General features: G+C 40.1%; 4 protein-coding genes across 8 annotated transcripts in view; 2 read left to right on the forward strand and 2 right to left on the reverse strand.

Moving 5' to 3' along the window:
* LOC110066361 (uncharacterized) overlaps window positions 1-1,152 on the reverse strand; it is a 44,105-nt gene extending 42,953 nt beyond the window's left edge. For 3 of the 5 annotated variants that reach the window (XM_089274677.1, XM_089274678.1, XM_089274675.1), the window contains exons 1-2: window positions 959-1,151; window positions 650-759 (exon numbers count right to left, since the gene is read on the reverse strand). In XM_089274677.1, the coding sequence (XP_089130803.1) occupies window positions 650-759; window positions 959-1,011 (163 nt within the window). In that variant the 5' untranslated portion in view covers window positions 1,012-1,151. Of the gene's footprint in view, window positions 1-649; window positions 760-958 lie in introns of all 5 variants that reach the window. The other 2 variants (XR_016202338.1, XM_089274676.1) reach the window with 2 other exon arrangements.
* A 1,788-nt stretch (window positions 1,153-2,940) lies between these two features.
* Window positions 2,941-6,628, forward strand: LOC149102274 (coatomer subunit beta-like). The gene is made up of 3 exons (XM_089274687.1): window positions 2,941-3,309; window positions 4,690-4,833; window positions 5,676-6,628. The coding sequence occupies exons 1-3, from the start codon at window positions 3,280-3,282 to the stop codon at window positions 5,790-5,792; spliced, it is 291 nt and encodes a 96-aa protein (XP_089130813.1). The 5' UTR covers window positions 2,941-3,279; the 3' UTR covers window positions 5,793-6,628.
* Window positions 6,629-7,700: 1,072 nt separating this feature from the next.
* On the reverse strand, window positions 7,701-9,968 carry LOC110066385 (lysine-specific demethylase 8-like). Its single transcript, XM_089274684.1, has 2 exons — window positions 8,719-9,968; window positions 7,701-7,925 (listed from the first exon to the last, which is right to left on the reverse strand). Exons 1-2 carry the CDS (start codon window positions 9,928-9,930, stop codon window positions 7,761-7,763), a joined length of 1,377 nt encoding a protein of 458 aa, XP_089130810.1. The 5' UTR covers window positions 9,931-9,968; the 3' UTR covers window positions 7,701-7,760.
* An 84-nt stretch (window positions 9,969-10,052) lies between these two features.
* LOC110066384 (cap-specific mRNA (nucleoside-2'-O-)-methyltransferase 2-like) lies at window positions 10,053-15,016 on the forward strand. The gene is made up of 4 exons (XM_020773611.2): window positions 10,053-10,816; window positions 11,084-11,300; window positions 12,286-12,840; window positions 13,380-15,016. The coding sequence occupies exons 1-4, from the start codon at window positions 10,142-10,144 to the stop codon at window positions 14,483-14,485; spliced, it is 2,553 nt and encodes an 850-aa protein (XP_020629270.2). The 5' UTR covers window positions 10,053-10,141; the 3' UTR covers window positions 14,486-15,016.
* The last annotated feature ends 82 nt before the right edge of the window (window positions 15,017-15,098 follow it).

Raw genomic sequence — 15,098 nt, forward strand, 5'->3', positions numbered from 1 at the left:
AACAACAACTAAGGTGCATAATTCATAGTTGACACAGACAGATGGAGGCTGATGGTGATTTAAACACTGTTACAAGTCACACACTTGGTCACGTAGTTGAATTTGTCATTTGAGTTCAGTGTTAATAGAAGGGAATGGTTATGAGGCCTGGCCAATGTCCACAGAGCCAATGTCCATGGAGCTGGACTCCTTCTTCTCCCACCTGGGTTCAACCAGGCAGGTTAGGGAGAGATCAGGGACTGGACTACCGTTGAAACTGGTGGAAATACCACTGTGCAAGGTAACCAGAGGGAATTGTAACAACAAGGCTTATGTCATTAATTGCATGCTGCACCTGTTACAGGCCTGTAGTTAATTAAGAGCTGCTTTCGAGGGCTAGAAAGGTTAATTATTACCCAAAGACACAAACTTGAAGTTCACATTATGTTTTGTCAAAAACACTCTGAGACACTTCATGTGTATGCATTAAGCTTAAAACACGTGACAGAACAAATTAAGCTGCAGCTTGAAATAATAAGCTCAGGTTATCTAGAGCCTCCGTCGAAAGCGAAGGTTAAAGATTGTATGAATAACAAAACAGTTCAGGGAAACTCTTAAGATGTAACGGACCTCTAAAAATGAGTGTAAAAGGAAACTGTAAGCTACAAACCTGTAGTTGTTGGTCTTACTGTTAGTCCTTCGGAAAATTCAGCAGAAGAATCTAACATGTCGCCCCCCGTACCAGCTGCGACGGCCTCCTTAAACCTTGCCAGATTAGTGCTAATAAAATGAATTGCAAAATCAAAACAGAGTTCATTCAAGCCGCACATGAGACTCATGAAACAATACCAATATAAATAATAGATCAACTTGGTGTTTTTATTACTCTAAGCGAGACCACACGTTGATCGAGACAGGCCATAAAGCAACAACTTGTCAAACAAAGCGAAAGACGATAAAAAGCTCATTGTTAAATTACCTCCTATCAAAATCCAAAGGAAGAGTTATATCGTCTTCGGCTACGGAATCCATGGTCCTACGGGCTAAATGATTCTACAAACTAATGAAAACACAAACTGTGCAGAAACAATGACCGAACTATGCCCAACTGTATTTTACAAATCGTTCCGCCATTTTTTTTGGCATAATGATACTGAGCCAGCAAGGCAGACCGCTGACACCTTCCACGCTTAGCCAATATTGGCCCTCTGTTACCCCATGTTGGTCGATCTGTTTGTTTTGCCCGTGCCATCTTGTTTTTTCCCTCATTCATTGATTATTAGAAACTCTGATTGATTTTCGGCAAAAGCCCCCCAAATATGTTTGTTTTCAAAACCAGCTACATTCGTTTACAACTGCTTCTGCTTATTTCGGATGTTTGGAATGAAGGTAGTGATTATTCAAATTTATTCAACCTCTTTTTGAGTTATTTTTTTGTAAAAAAAATACCTCTTAGTCGGCGCGTCGGGTATGTTATGGACGGGTCAATGGTGAGTGAGTGAGTGAGTGAGTGAGTGAGTGAGAGATGTATGTATGTCACACCAATCAGATTGGATCTACTATAAACAGCCAATCAAATTTCTTATTGTAAAGGTAAATGGTATGTGAGAAGATTTGATCCCGATAGAGTTCAGAACGGCCGTATTCATTCTTTTATGAAAGAGGAGGAAGTATTCATATATTGGGTTTACTTCGACATTTTCTGTGGGTTAGGCCGAGGATTTTAGTTAATGAACGAGATGAGCCTTGAGGTGTGAAACTGTTCGTGAGTTAGTAGTATGCAAATGCAACGAGATATTTTTATTTTTAGTTACAAAGGTAACTTGATACTTTTGTTTTTCACAAGGAGTAAATTCAATTAGAGGTCACGAATCGTCGCGTCTAGTTCTTAGGACATGTTTTAGAGGGTACGAGACTTTAGATTTGAAACAGTTCTAACGTTTACAATAGTAAGTGCGGGTAACGATTGTTTTGTTCTTGTTGCATGCAAATATAACAAGATATTTTTGTTTTTTAGTTACAAAGTGTAATTTGACACTCTTGTTTTTCACGAATCGTCACCACTCTTTCCCTCGAGATGTTTGCTATCTTTAGTAACAAATGGTAACTTAACACTTTTGTTTTTTATATGGGAGTAAATTCAATTAGAGCTGACAAGTTATCGGCTATTGTTTCCAGGATATTAAACAAAAAAGAAGCTTTCATTTCTGGAAGGTTTTTACGTCTCTGCAGTAGCAGTTTAATAGTTTAATTTGATGACATTCATTTCAGTCCGATATTTTTAAAGGTAAAAAGTATGAAAACTGTTCAAATGTTCTTTGAAGACTGCGTGGCACCAAGTTAAAGTGCAATTTAATTAAATCAGACTTTCAACGTGTCAGAGGTTTTTTTCTCTTTCTTTCTATTTTCGGTGAAGTTGTGTTGTGTTGTGTTGTGTAAAAAGGTAAACTTACGACTCGTATAAAATGCGAAAAAGTCTCTAAATTAAGTTGAGTATTTTTGAGCAAAAATTCCTCTTGGGGGTTGGAAGGGTTATGTGATCGGTGAGTGAGGGAGTTATGCATGTGCGCGTGTCACACCGGGTTGTATCAAAGAACGAATCAAATTGCCTGTTAGAAAATAATATGGTATCTACATTAATCTGGAGACGTGTCAGATTACTGTAGTTTGTTCAGTCAAACATTTTATGGCTTACTATTTAGCGATCTTACCATGACCGATGTAACATCGCAACCAAAAAAACCTTGTCAAATTAACCAAATCATTACTGTACCATGAATGCTTCTATCTCCAACACTTCACACACAAAAAATAACTCTTGCACGCCTTGCGTGCCTATGTTTTCTTTTGTTGCGTGAAATAATATTTCTTTGACAAAGTGATTTCTAAAGTATCATCAGTTGCTTTTCATGTGATCAGCCAACCACGATTGAATGCGTCACCAACCACAACACAAGCGCCACCTCGTGGGGCATGAGAAGGTTGAACGAAATTGATTGCACTTCCGGTCACGAAAACTTTAGAGATCAGTGCACTGAGACCCACATACCTGACTATGAAAACGACACAGACGGCGGAATCGTTACACTGTAAACAGATCAGATGTTCTTTTTATGTATCAGGGATAGTTGAAATATTTTCTTGTGAAAGTCGCTCGGAATAGTCTATTAGTAACGGGTCAACGCTTGTTAACTGAAAACAAAACCGCTAAACGTTAACTTCGTGAGTTGACTCTCGACGCTGTCATTGATTCCCGTCAGCGCTTTGTACTTGTTCAATTGCTGTACCGTAGTTACAGACATGTTCCTCAGAGGTAACAAGTGTCTTCGGGTGAGTGAAAACTGATTGATTTGTACCTTTAATTTACCGTATCTGTTATTACGCTTAGTTTTGTACGGCGCTACTGCTTTAAAACGACTCGCAGATTTATAAAATCGCGCGCGCTTTTAAGGTCTACCCTAATGGGTATACCCGTATTATACTAGCGCTCAGTTCCAGGTTTTATTTACGATCGATGTTACTCAGTCTGGCCGGTTTGGTGATGGTTCGATGATACGAACGAGTATTAACACAAATTGGAAGTAATACTTTATACCGTGACTTCAGCTGATCAAGCATGAAAATCGTCACATGGAATCACTTATTTGTGAATATCACACTAAGCCTGGGCATTTCTCTCAAACAATTTCATAAGAAATCACATCGGGACCCTTCGATAAATGGCAAAGAGTGATACCACAGTCCTAATAATGGGCTAGGGCTCCTTTTCCTTAGTTTATTTTGGTGATTTTTATAGCCTGTACACTGACGAACAGACAGCTAAATAGATCTGTAACAAGATGTCGAATCACTTGTCTGTTTGTTAGCATAACCGGAAAGCTCGCTAGCCGCAAGATTCCAAAGTTGTGCTGACGTAACTGACCAATCCGTTAGTGAGTCAATAAAATTGTTCAAATCACTGAAGTCTAGCCGATCTTATCAAAACTGGACACAAGAGAGTGTCGACTTTGTAACTTGAATTCAGTCCGTTATCAGATTGTCTAAAAGTCATCGGATAGTTTATCCAAGATAACCTGCACAGCACTTAGCCGATATCCTTTCTGCCAAGGCATGTACCCCGCGGCATCGCGAAAAACAAACAAATATATCTATTTTGCCTCTGCGATATCCTAAAGGAATCTCTTTATTTGGCTTTTGTTAATTATAATACCTAAGGGATATTTTTCTCGGGGTTTTCTCTTCACTTTTCAACAATTTCAAATAAGACGGTTTTATGTCCTCTCTGAGGCTTTTTTCAGCTCTCTTTCAAAATCATCGGCATGGCCTCTCAAGAAAAGCAAAATTGTGAGAGATATCCTGGACTATACTCAGGCAAAATATGTAATATTCAGATCAAGTTATAACAGATAGTAACATGAAATTTCGCTTCCAAGGTAGGACGATGTTTCTTATACCGAAAAGACCACCATCGTATAAACTAGTTAATTGATTCAGGGTGTTAACTAGCGTATCGTGCTAGGTTTCCTCTCCGGAACTTTCGTTTTGGTTGAAAGCGTGAGAAAATTCCAGACTTTCTTTTACTCTGCTTCAAATATAACACTCCTCTCAAAGCAATTTTCAGCTGTGTTGGTCTTCACCGGAAAACGTACCAATAACTTCAATGGAGCTCTCTGTGTTGATTTTGACGGTCGTTTTGTTGAATTTCATCAGAAATCCATCCGAAGGACGATTCCAAACGCCAGCTGTTTCGTGCAGAGTGTATATAGTCTGATGATGTCATCCCCACTTGAAGTAGTCCGGTGTGAGGCTGCCGCCTTATTGGTTGAACTGTCGCCGGCTCCACAGGTGTTACAGGTAAAAACAACAAGCTTATGGGCGTGATCAAGGGGCGTGGTTATTAATATTTAGTTCACCCACGCTCATTCCTGCCGCTCTCTCGAGTCCAGTCTACGTTCCTCCCCGGGAAGAGAGAGCTGGGAGAGGAGTGCGGACTCCTTTCTCGAGAAACGGCTTGTAATCGAGCCTAGTTGGCACTCTTCTGTTTGGCGTCAAAACACTTGAAAGATGGTCGGACATTGAAGTGTCCATTGTAGTGCACCTTGATCTAGAAGATGATCACCACAAAGACGCTACGAAGTCAAATGATTTCGTCCAAGATGCTGTTTAATATTACTGTATACTGTCTAATGTGTTTACCCATGCAGCCAGAAGTCTGCGAAAATAATAAGGTACCATAAAATGACAACTTGAAATCTACGTGCGTGGCGCATGGCTGGAGATTTCAATATAAGTCTCATTTGTGTGGTACCTCTGAGTACTCCTGGGCCCAAGATCGTGACTAGCCTGTGTACAGCCGCCCCCTCCCCTAAAACACAAAAAAAATCGGGTATTTTGGATGGGAGGGGGCGGCTGCATACAGGCTAGGGCTAGATCGTGACCTACGTGACTCGCAATCACAGAGGCTGATAAGGTGATGGGTACGTTGGGACAACGCCAATAGTCACGTGATGTTAGTACATGTAACGCAAAGATCTCGTCATTTGTACATGTTTTGGGACACACCGTGTGCTATAGCCTATAGACTTATTCTGTAAACTTACTTTTGAACAAGTCTTAAAAATCCACGGGTGATCTTATTTACAGCGTTCATTACCTCGTTCATGTGTTCACTTTTTTCGTTTTCGTTTCCCTTCCAGGCCGTTGAAAGGTGTTATCTCAAGATCATAAATCAAAACAATGTCGACGAAACTTTACGGAAAATTGTTCTTGAGAGATTAAAGAATGTGCAAGATAAAATATCTTCAATGCAGTAGCCGAACAAGATCTGTTAGGTGATCGAAGAAAAGAAAATCATACATTCCGGGTTACAGAGAAGGCAAGATCCTGGATGCCTCAACTCCAAGTCTTTCTCTCCGCGCGCTGAGAGAGATTTTATATGGACAAGAAAGCCGCCAACAAATGAATTTCACATCACGCGTATGAGGAAGCACTTTAAGTTTTTATGTTCGTCATCTTGTGAATATATACACGACTACCTCGAATTAACTATTAGCACGCAGCCCATGCAGACTGTGCAATGTCTGCGGTGGCCAACATAACCGTATACTTTGCACGCAGTGAGGGCCTGTGAATACGGTCCACTTCAACATCCATTTGTGCCGTGCGTGGCACAAAACTAACGCTAACACTATTGTCCTCAGTGCCAGACCGACCCATATACAAGCAAACTGTATTTTCTTTACGTCGTACGTTCATACCGGGGAGGAGGCTCACAGCCTTTTCCAGGCGTTTGGCTAGTCGGGAACAGCGAGAAAGGCGAAAAGAGGAAAAAATATGGGAGTGGTTTGATACGGCTCTCCGCGTCGTACTCCTTTCTTATTTTTCCTTCATAGTTTTTTGTGTTCCCCGACATGCTGAACGTACGGAACAGGCTAGAAGACTTAGGAAATGTTCCCTCTTAAGTTAAGGCAACGGGCCAGAATACTTTGAACTCAATGAAAGTGTACAATTTGGTTGTAATATAACACGAGGTAAGACATCGCCAGTTTTCACATCGGAAAGCAGGTTTTGGTTCGACAGGGCGTGTATTATGTATCATATAAACTTTAGTTAAAAGAAAGTAAAAAATGACCATTATCCTTATCGTCAAGTTTATGTCTGAAATAATTACCTCGTGTCGTCGCGATTACCAGCCGGAGGTCTCCAAGGATTCACAACGCAATCGACGTATTCCAGTTCTGATTAACAACGATGGAATGTTGGTTAATGTTCCAAAAGGAACCTTATTAAAGTTTTTTTTTGTCTCTCTTTCGTTAACACAAGAACATTTGCTGTGGCCATGCTTGAATTCTTATTCAGGCAGTCCTCTCTCTTGTCTCTCTGTTGCTCTTCGGCTACTTTAATCAAATCAGAGAGCGGAGATTGAAATGATGACGGCGGAGCTTCGTGGACAACAATCAGTTTACTCTTCGTTATAATATTACAATCCACCAAATAACGTTTTGTATATGTTAATAGGTCTTAAAAATTTTTCTTGAGGTGCGATCTCTAGTGAGTACTATGCTGTAACTATGCTGAAAAAACCTTTCCATGGCCTGCGTTGCAGACGTAAAAAGATGCGAAAAACCCGAGAAAGAAGGGTTAGGGTTCTTCCTCTCTCCCAGTCCCCGCTCCTTTCATTCCCACTCTCCCTCCCCATCTCCCCCGATTAAGGCCTGCTGGGCAGACTACCTTATTCAAAGCTCTCAACGCGGGTAGCTAAAAAGGAAAATCTTATTGTGAGAACAAAAAATTATTTAAGAAAGGCAAAAGTTAGCTCTGCGGTTTTTCTACAAAGTGGTTTGGTTTCACTGTACCTGTGCATGCAGCCACATGAAAATTTGCTCTTTATTTTCCACCGTTTTGGAGTAATATAATTATTTGACTTTGTTTGAAACTGTTGATATATTTTTAGCCTGTTCCGGGCTCTCGGTCAGTGGGGAGGATTGAAAAAGCGGGCCGGCGAAGAGCCGGATCCGCCTTCTTGTTTTCTCTCCCAGACCCCGCTTGTCGCCCGCCCGCTTTTTCGATCGTCCCCACTGACTGAGAGCCTGGAACAGGCTACTACTTACATCACGGCTTCGTTTTCGTTTTATTCTATGCTCTCTATTGACCTCTTTGGCTAATAGGCTTCAGCAGAAGTAGTTTAAAGGAAATAAAAAATTGTGACTCCAGAAACACTCTTCTGACAGTATGTAACAATGAGGTTTATTTGTTCGAAAAGATTTGACCACGTTCAAAAGTTAGGACCACCAGAAGCTTACAGAGAAACTAAGTGACAATGACCTGACATAATGCCAGTGGTACGGTGGAATGTACAACATCTGTCCTTCCTTCAGGATACATTCCTGGTAAACAGCTGATGAAAATTCAGGAAACTGGACAAGATCGGGGTCCTCAACATCTACCTGGAACAGATTCAAAGACAAGTACATTTTATTGCATCATCATGAGAAATAACTTAAAGTGAATAAATTTCTAAGTTTACTTTTGCTTTTTGCTAAATGAAGCAAATCTCGAGGGGGGAATATTGGCTGCCATCACAGAAATTGTGTTCTTTGTATAGCCAAAATAAGTCATAGAGACTACTTGAGATTTTATTACTGTCTTCTTGGCCCCATGGGGGGGGGGGGGGGGACTCCCTATAATGGCCTTTATGGAGAGACCCTACCCAAAAGGGTTACCTTTTGCTGGCTTCAGGAAAGGATTTCACAAGTTGAGGTACATGAAAGGGTAGGAAAATCTGTCATTTAGTTATTTCAAAGGGACTTTAATCAAAATATTTTGAACAAATGTACATGTTCGTTATGGCTGTATCATTTCATTTATTTGGCAATTATACATGAAAATGACAAGATAATGACATAATGCGGGCCAGTTATGAAAGTATGTGAAAGGGGTAGCTTTTTGCAATTTAGGGTACATGAAATGGGTACCTTTTTTGTCAAAATGGTATACAAAAGGGTAAGGGGTTGGACCTCGTGGCAGAGCCTCCCTGTACAGTACTTTGTAGAGTACCCCCTGGGCTTCTTGCTAGAAGTTGCTTCAAGAAAAATGCTTTCATCCTGGGTTATAGCAGGATGAGTTGAGTGTTAGTGTCTCTAAACAAACTTGCTGCTGAAGAGAATTGAATGCCCAAAAAAACCAATGGAAGAAAGATGTTAATCACTCCCTGGAGACAGTTATTTTTTCAAACAATACCTGGCTTGTATTATTCAGCAATGTTGATTTGTGAGGATACAGCTTCTCTGATTCAGTCTTGGAATACAGTTTCAAGTACTTCTCACCAACAACTTGTGCCAAGAGATTGTGATAGGGATCATGGTGCATTGGTGATATCGTACCCTTTGGACCAAACCAAGCATTGATTATAACATCGTTATCACCTTCACCGAGATAGCAATAATCAGGAGTGATGATGTCCCTTCTTAATTCAGGTATCTGATCAAACAACTGATGCTGAGCTAAATAAGCAATCTCCGAGTCCTGGCCTTTTTCAATTGGATCAATGTAACTGTCAATAAAATCTCCTACTGTCATTAATTTTTGTGTCCATGTGTCATCCGTGTATCGTAAGCCCAGCTCAACTGGTACTGTACGACATCCAGCAATGGTCCTAAGATATTGTATGCTCCACTGATGAGTTGTCCTGGCAGGCCAGTGGTCCATTACTCCATCCAGGATCACTGGTTTGTCTTTCTGTATGTAATTTGTAAGAAATGCTTCTAGTGAAGGGCAAAAGACATGATCAATGTCAAACTCCTTACTTATCATAGGTATTCCATAATGTTTTCTTCTTTTTGTAAAATCAGCAGTAGCAGACTGCCATTCTCCATCTACAGACTCAGAATCATTGCTAAATTTCCTTTTTTCTGTAGATTTTCCCACCATTGAAGTTTTTGTTTCATGAAGTTCTGAACTGATTTCAGAATCATGGTCATTGGAAGTGCTGTCCATTATCTCTTGACTATAACTACTTCCCTTTGCCTTTTTCTGAAATTCTGTCGCAATCCTGGTTAGAATGTTATCCAAAATGGGTGCACCTAACAAAAGCCCCATGTCACAAGCCTTCATTGCCTCTGTCTGTCTTCCTCTACTGTGAAGACACAATGCTTTGAAAACACTGGCATATGAATATGTTTCTCTCCAAATTACATTGACATCTCGCCAGTGACCTGTATTACACTTCTCCCAACAAATGTCAATCACAGTTTGACAGTTTGAAAGACAGCTGTCAAAGTTGTCTAAGAAAAATTCTTTGACTCCTTGGGTTAGAAGAAAAAGCACTGGATCACCACCAACATCTGTCAATTGGTAAAGATTTTTCTCAAGATTTAAATCTTCTGCACTCTTCACCAGGGGACGAAGTTGTTGAAGAATTTGAGCGCCACTTCTAAGAGATAAATCCACCATCTTTTGCACAATACCAAACCCAGAAGACCTAAGCGGTCAGCAGTGTAACGAAAATTCGTTATTACTTTAAGTACCCGCATCAAAATGTATCCGAACGTACATCGTATAGTTACCAGTCCATGGAGAAACAGACGGCCAACATGGCTTCGTTTTGACGCAGATTTTATTCATTGTGTTACAAATTTAACTTTTCATCATTTTCTAGGCAGTTATGCCAACAAAGAAACGAAACAAGCACCAAAAACATCACGTACACGACTCTGGGGATTTTCTCGGAGAAATCGAAGCCTTGTTTAACAAGAGATTCGTTTTGAAATCAAGTGGAGAAACATGGGCACTACCGGATTCATCAAGCATGTTTCAAGAACTACCGTTCATCCTGGAAGACATGATCTCCTTGAAGGACGAGCTGAATCGAAAGAAGAGCCTACTAAACGACATGGATATAGTTAAGTGGCATTTGCACACCCGTAGAGCTCATAAAGCAGGCCTTGTTGTGAAGCACCTTCGGGAGAATATTCATGCTGAGATGTGTACTCAAGCTTGGACTAAATTCCACGAGATACTCAATTCCTTCGATCTCATCCCAGAGATCGCACGAAAAACTGGAAAGTTTCGATCAGTGCACCTATGCGAGGCTCCAGGAGCTTTTATTGCAAGTTTAAATCACTTTGTGAAGAGTTGTCATCACAGTCTAGAGTGGGACTGGGTCGCCAATACTCTGAATCCTTACTATGAAGGTCATGACTTGACAGCCATGTTGGACGATGACAGGTTTGTTTTGCAGACATTGTCACACTGGCATTTTGGTGTGGATGGAACTGGAGACTTGATGAAGCTGGCTAACTTGGAATCTCTTCAACAAGATACACCTGATGTTCATTTGGTAAGAATGATTTATATTGTATATACCTTTAAAACCAAGAGAATCACGACCCTTATACCGTAGTCTTTCTCCAGACCATGTGAAACGAGAGGGAGATAAAGGTGACTCAAAGGTGTTGGTAGGACTTGATTACATACCCTAGGGGGGTAGTTAGAGGAAATATCCTACTGATGAGGTTAGAATAGCCAGTGGCCAAGGGTAGTATAGCTTCTTGGACACTACTATAGATGAATAACAAAATTCATAAAATGGTTTCTTTCTTTTTAGGTGACAGCTGATGGCAGTATAAACTGTGCTAATCAACCAGATGAGCAGGAAAGCCTTGTAGGACAACTGATCTTCTGTGAGGCAGTAGCTGCCATAAACCTGCTTTGCCAAGGAGGGAACTTTGTGTTCAAAATGTTCACTGCATTCGAGCACCAGATGATATCCCTTCTGTATCTTCTTGCTTGTTTGTTTCAAGAAATCCAAGTCATTAAACCAGGTAGACACCATAATGATTCAGACACAGGTTCATCTAACAGACGAGTGACCAGTAAATATTTTGTGGATTATTTCCTGGTAGTGTCCTGCCTCCTGGATAAGTATTACTGGTTTGTCTGATCAAGAGACAAGTCCTTGGAAATAAAAGCCCAGGTTTCCAAAGTAATATCACATTTCATCTGGGACAGTTTAATGAATAGTGGAAAGAGTTGAGCTCTGCCAAGGCAGCAATCCATTCTCGGTTCTGTAGTTAAACTGATAGACTATTTACGAGCAAAAATAGGATATATGTTGCAGTTAAAAATGTTCAGTAGGTAATTTTTTTTTAACTAGGTAAATTTATTATTTAACTAGGTATTTTTTTTTTTAACCAGGTAATTTTTCTCTTGCTCTGTTTCAGTCAACTAACTAAAAAGGGTTTTAATTTATGGGGTGTGGTTAAAAATAGGGGCCTGGTATTTTTAGGGAGCTCTAAAAAGAAAAGAAAAATAAAAAAAGGAGGAGAAAAATCTCATTTCCTACTCTTCTCTTCATCTCTCCCTGCTCCCACCTACTTCTTCTTCTCTTTCACTATCTCCCTATTCTACGCCTACCTCTGCTTATTTTCCTATCTAATTATTAATTTCAAAGGAAGAAGGAAATTACAAGTACCTACCGTGTGTTGAACCCAAGACCTTCAGATTACATGTCCATCTCAATCTCCACTAGACTACACAGCTCAAGTTGAAAAAATTTCTTTTTTTTCTCCTAATTATTGCTTTTTTGGGTCCCAGACTCACCTCGGTCCAAATATCCAGGTAAAAAAATTTGTTTTAAAATTACCTAGTTAAAAAAATATTACCTAGGTAAAAATCAAATTTACCTGAAGAAAAAAATTACCTACAACATATACATACACAGTCCAAGATTTTGCATAATTTGTAAAAAAATAATACATCATTAGGAACTGTTTGTTGACACAGGATGTATATGTGTTTTTGGTTTAGGTACCAGCAAGTCAGGTAATTCAGAGGCCTATGTTGTATGCCTTGCATTTATTGGCAAAGAGAAAATTCCAAGCAGTGTTATGGAAAAAGTATGTGAAGGATATGGTGAACATTGCCCATCCTCCAGTCTGTTTTCCCTGAGTTCAATCCCGTGCACGTTTCTGGAGAGGTTAAAAGCCTGCGAGGAGTACTTTACTAGTCTTCAAATGGAAGCCATTGATCAAAACATCAAACAGTTTTATTACATGAGTTCAAGGGAATGGAAGGCTCATGCTCAACTTCGTCAGCTTGTGGTAGAAAACTTTGTAGAAAGATTTCACGTAAGACCAATCAACGAAGAGGAACATGTTGTAGCTGGTGCTTACTTAGATGGGACACAACTGAGCTTCACCAGAGGACCTACAAATAATGTACCTTTTAGAGAGAGCTTTAATGGTCGACATCAGATGGGAAGTTACAATGAGAGAAATGAGAATCTGAACCAGGAGTGGCTCGCAAAAACTCTAGCAGATGGACAGTTCCAATTTCATCCTACTCAGCTGAAGAGTTTGCAAGGTATGTTAAGAGGTCTACATGTGGGTTTTCGCTTGATTGAACAAACTATCCTGTGTTCCCAGTTGTTTGTCACTACTAAGCATAATACATGTGCTGCATAGATGACTGTACATCTGTAACCTTTTGCATGCATTGCAAGCCTGTGATATTAGGTAATTTACATATCCAGATTTTAGTCCTTCTGTTTAAAGGTGTTTATCACTTCTAACTTAAGGTCTCATTCAAAGCACAAGATTAGATACAGAATTCATATACATGTTAAGCTTAATGCTGCTCTAATTAGGAACTGGGGCACATTTTAACTAACTCAGTGAACTACCAAAGCAATATTTGGGACAACTGTGTTAAAGACAAGAGGTTAGCTGTGAGAATTGCATTGCCTGAATGGTTCAATTTCTACTACGGTATGTGTATAAATACACCTAATTTAATAAATACTCCTAATTTTATTTGGAGTTTATCATTCTGATAAGTTCAGAAATTCTTAAAACAAGTCAAAGTGGATAGAAGTGTGAATTCATCTCACAATTATATTGCAGATTATTCTCAAGTTTACAATGAAGTTCCCCTGATTCCACTTCACTATGATCAAGTAGTGTGGCTTGAAGGGGCAGAGTGTGTCACACCAGAGGTCATGGCTGCCACCTGGAAACCTCAGTCTGCAGCTTGTCTAAATGCTGTTTTGAATTCACGTTTCTGTACGCCATTCTATATTAGCAAGTTACAAGATGCACATCAGCAGGCTACAATCCTAAGGGAAGAGAATGTCGACAACCTCATTTCTATAAATGACAAAGTGTGTCCTTCAAATATTGTCAAGATGTCCAAGGGTGGTGAAGCAGAAGTGAGAAATCTTGATAACCTCATCTTCTTCACAGAAATGGCAAAGTGTGATAACTTTGGAATTGTGTTAAATCTTAGTGACAGTCTTGATTATCTGGGACAATACCTTCAAGAAAAGCGTGCTAGATTCAACTCAATTCGCCTGTGCATCTCAGCTGAGAGTGGAACACCATTAGCAACTATTAATCAGGAAACTGCTTTTCAGTTTGAAGACATTTCACAGCATGTGAACAGGGTCTCCCAGATAGGTGACGAGCAGAAAATCAATCTTGTTTTTGCTGACCTAAACCACAGTAATGAACTGAGTGCAAAAAGAGAGTTGGTTTCTCTGTGCATCACTGCCCTAAAGTTGTTGGGAGATGGTGGAATGTTTGTTTGCCATGTCTGTGAGACACTGACAAGATTCAGTGTGGGCCTTTTGTACATTTTCCACCATATATTTGACAAGTTAACAATTGTTAAACCAGTGATGTCACAGCTGTCAAGCCCACAAAGATTTTTGGTGTGCAAGGGATTTCATGGTGACAATAAACATTATGCTGCTTATCTTGAAGAGGTTCTTCACCAGCTCACAATGCTTGCCAATGAAGGGTCAGCTTTTGATGTTGTAGAGATTGTGCCCATGCAGCTTCTGTATGGTGAACAGTTTTATACCTTTGTTAAACAGATGAATGAACAACTGGCTCATGTACAGCTTCAGACCGTTGTTCAACTGGAGAATTACTTCCTTTATCCTGACAAAATGCCGTCTGCTGAAGAGATTTTTGATCTCAGAGAAGAAGTGACAGCATACTTGAAGTGACAACAGAACTTTCATTTGAAACAAGACTGCTGAATGCCATCAATATTATGCAGTAATCTTTCACAGTGCAATTTGCTTTTCAATGCCTTTGTAGCACTTAGTATGCATTGCTGGCCTATGGTTCTTTGTAACAAGTTCTTTTATTTCAAACACAGTTATACTCTCTGAACCAAGAGCAGCATACTTGCTGCACCAAGTGTAACATTGTTTTAACAAATTCCTCATGCAACTTGCCCGTCAACATTCTGTCACCAGCCAATGTAAATGCTGCTTTCTATACAGTGGGGGGAGGGGGAAGAGGCAGGGGGGTCAGAACCTCCTGCTTCCTAAACCTTTATTTCCCAACTCCCGCCCCATCATGTCTGAAGATGCTAAATGCAAGGCAAATAACATTTTGGGTTCTTGTTTTTGAAAGAATTTTAATGCTTAATGACAAAAAATAACATTTTCCTCCTACATGCCACCCTTTTTCTTCCCCCATACCCCCTTTGTCCCCTATTCTCCTGCACACCTGTTCCATTGCCCCCCCCCCCCCCCCCCACTATGCAAAGTCATGTGACTTAATCATTATATTAACTCTCGGATTCAAACCTAGAGAAATGAGGTTGTCTAC

This window comes from Orbicella faveolata, unplaced genomic scaffold (assembly GCF_042242905.1).
Source record: "Orbicella faveolata isolate gen_17 unplaced genomic scaffold, um_ofav_v1 contig_36, whole genome shotgun sequence".
NCBI lineage: Eukaryota > Metazoa > Cnidaria > Anthozoa > Scleractinia > Merulinidae > Orbicella > Orbicella faveolata.

Bases quoted from the DNA above. Each gene is read 5' to 3' on its own strand.
- LOC110066385 (XM_089274684.1), bottom strand. From the start codon at position 9,930: ATGGTGGATTTATCTCTTAGAAGTGGCGCTCAAATTCTTCAACAACTT. The intron at 7,926-8,718 runs GTATTGTTTGAA...AATCTGTTCCAG, and splicing joins TGCTGAATAATACAAGCCAG to GTAGATGTTGAGGACCCCGA.
- LOC149102274 (XM_089274687.1), top strand. From the start codon at position 3,280: ATGTTCCTCAGAGGTAACAAGTGTCTTCGG. The intron at 3,310-4,689 runs GTGAGTGAAAAC...GAATTTCATCAG, and splicing joins GAGGTAACAAGTGTCTTCGG to AAATCCATCCGAAGGACGAT. The intron at 4,834-5,675 runs GTAAAAACAACA...TTTCCCTTCCAG, and splicing joins CGGCTCCACAGGTGTTACAG to GCCGTTGAAAGGTGTTATCT.
- LOC110066384 (XM_020773611.2), top strand. From the start codon at position 10,142: ATGCCAACAAAGAAACGAAACAAGCACCAAAAACATCACGTACACGAC. The intron at 10,817-11,083 runs GTAAGAATGATT...CTTTCTTTTTAG, and splicing joins ATACACCTGATGTTCATTTG to GTGACAGCTGATGGCAGTAT. The intron at 11,301-12,285 runs GTAGACACCATA...TTTTTGGTTTAG, and splicing joins AATCCAAGTCATTAAACCAG to GTACCAGCAAGTCAGGTAAT.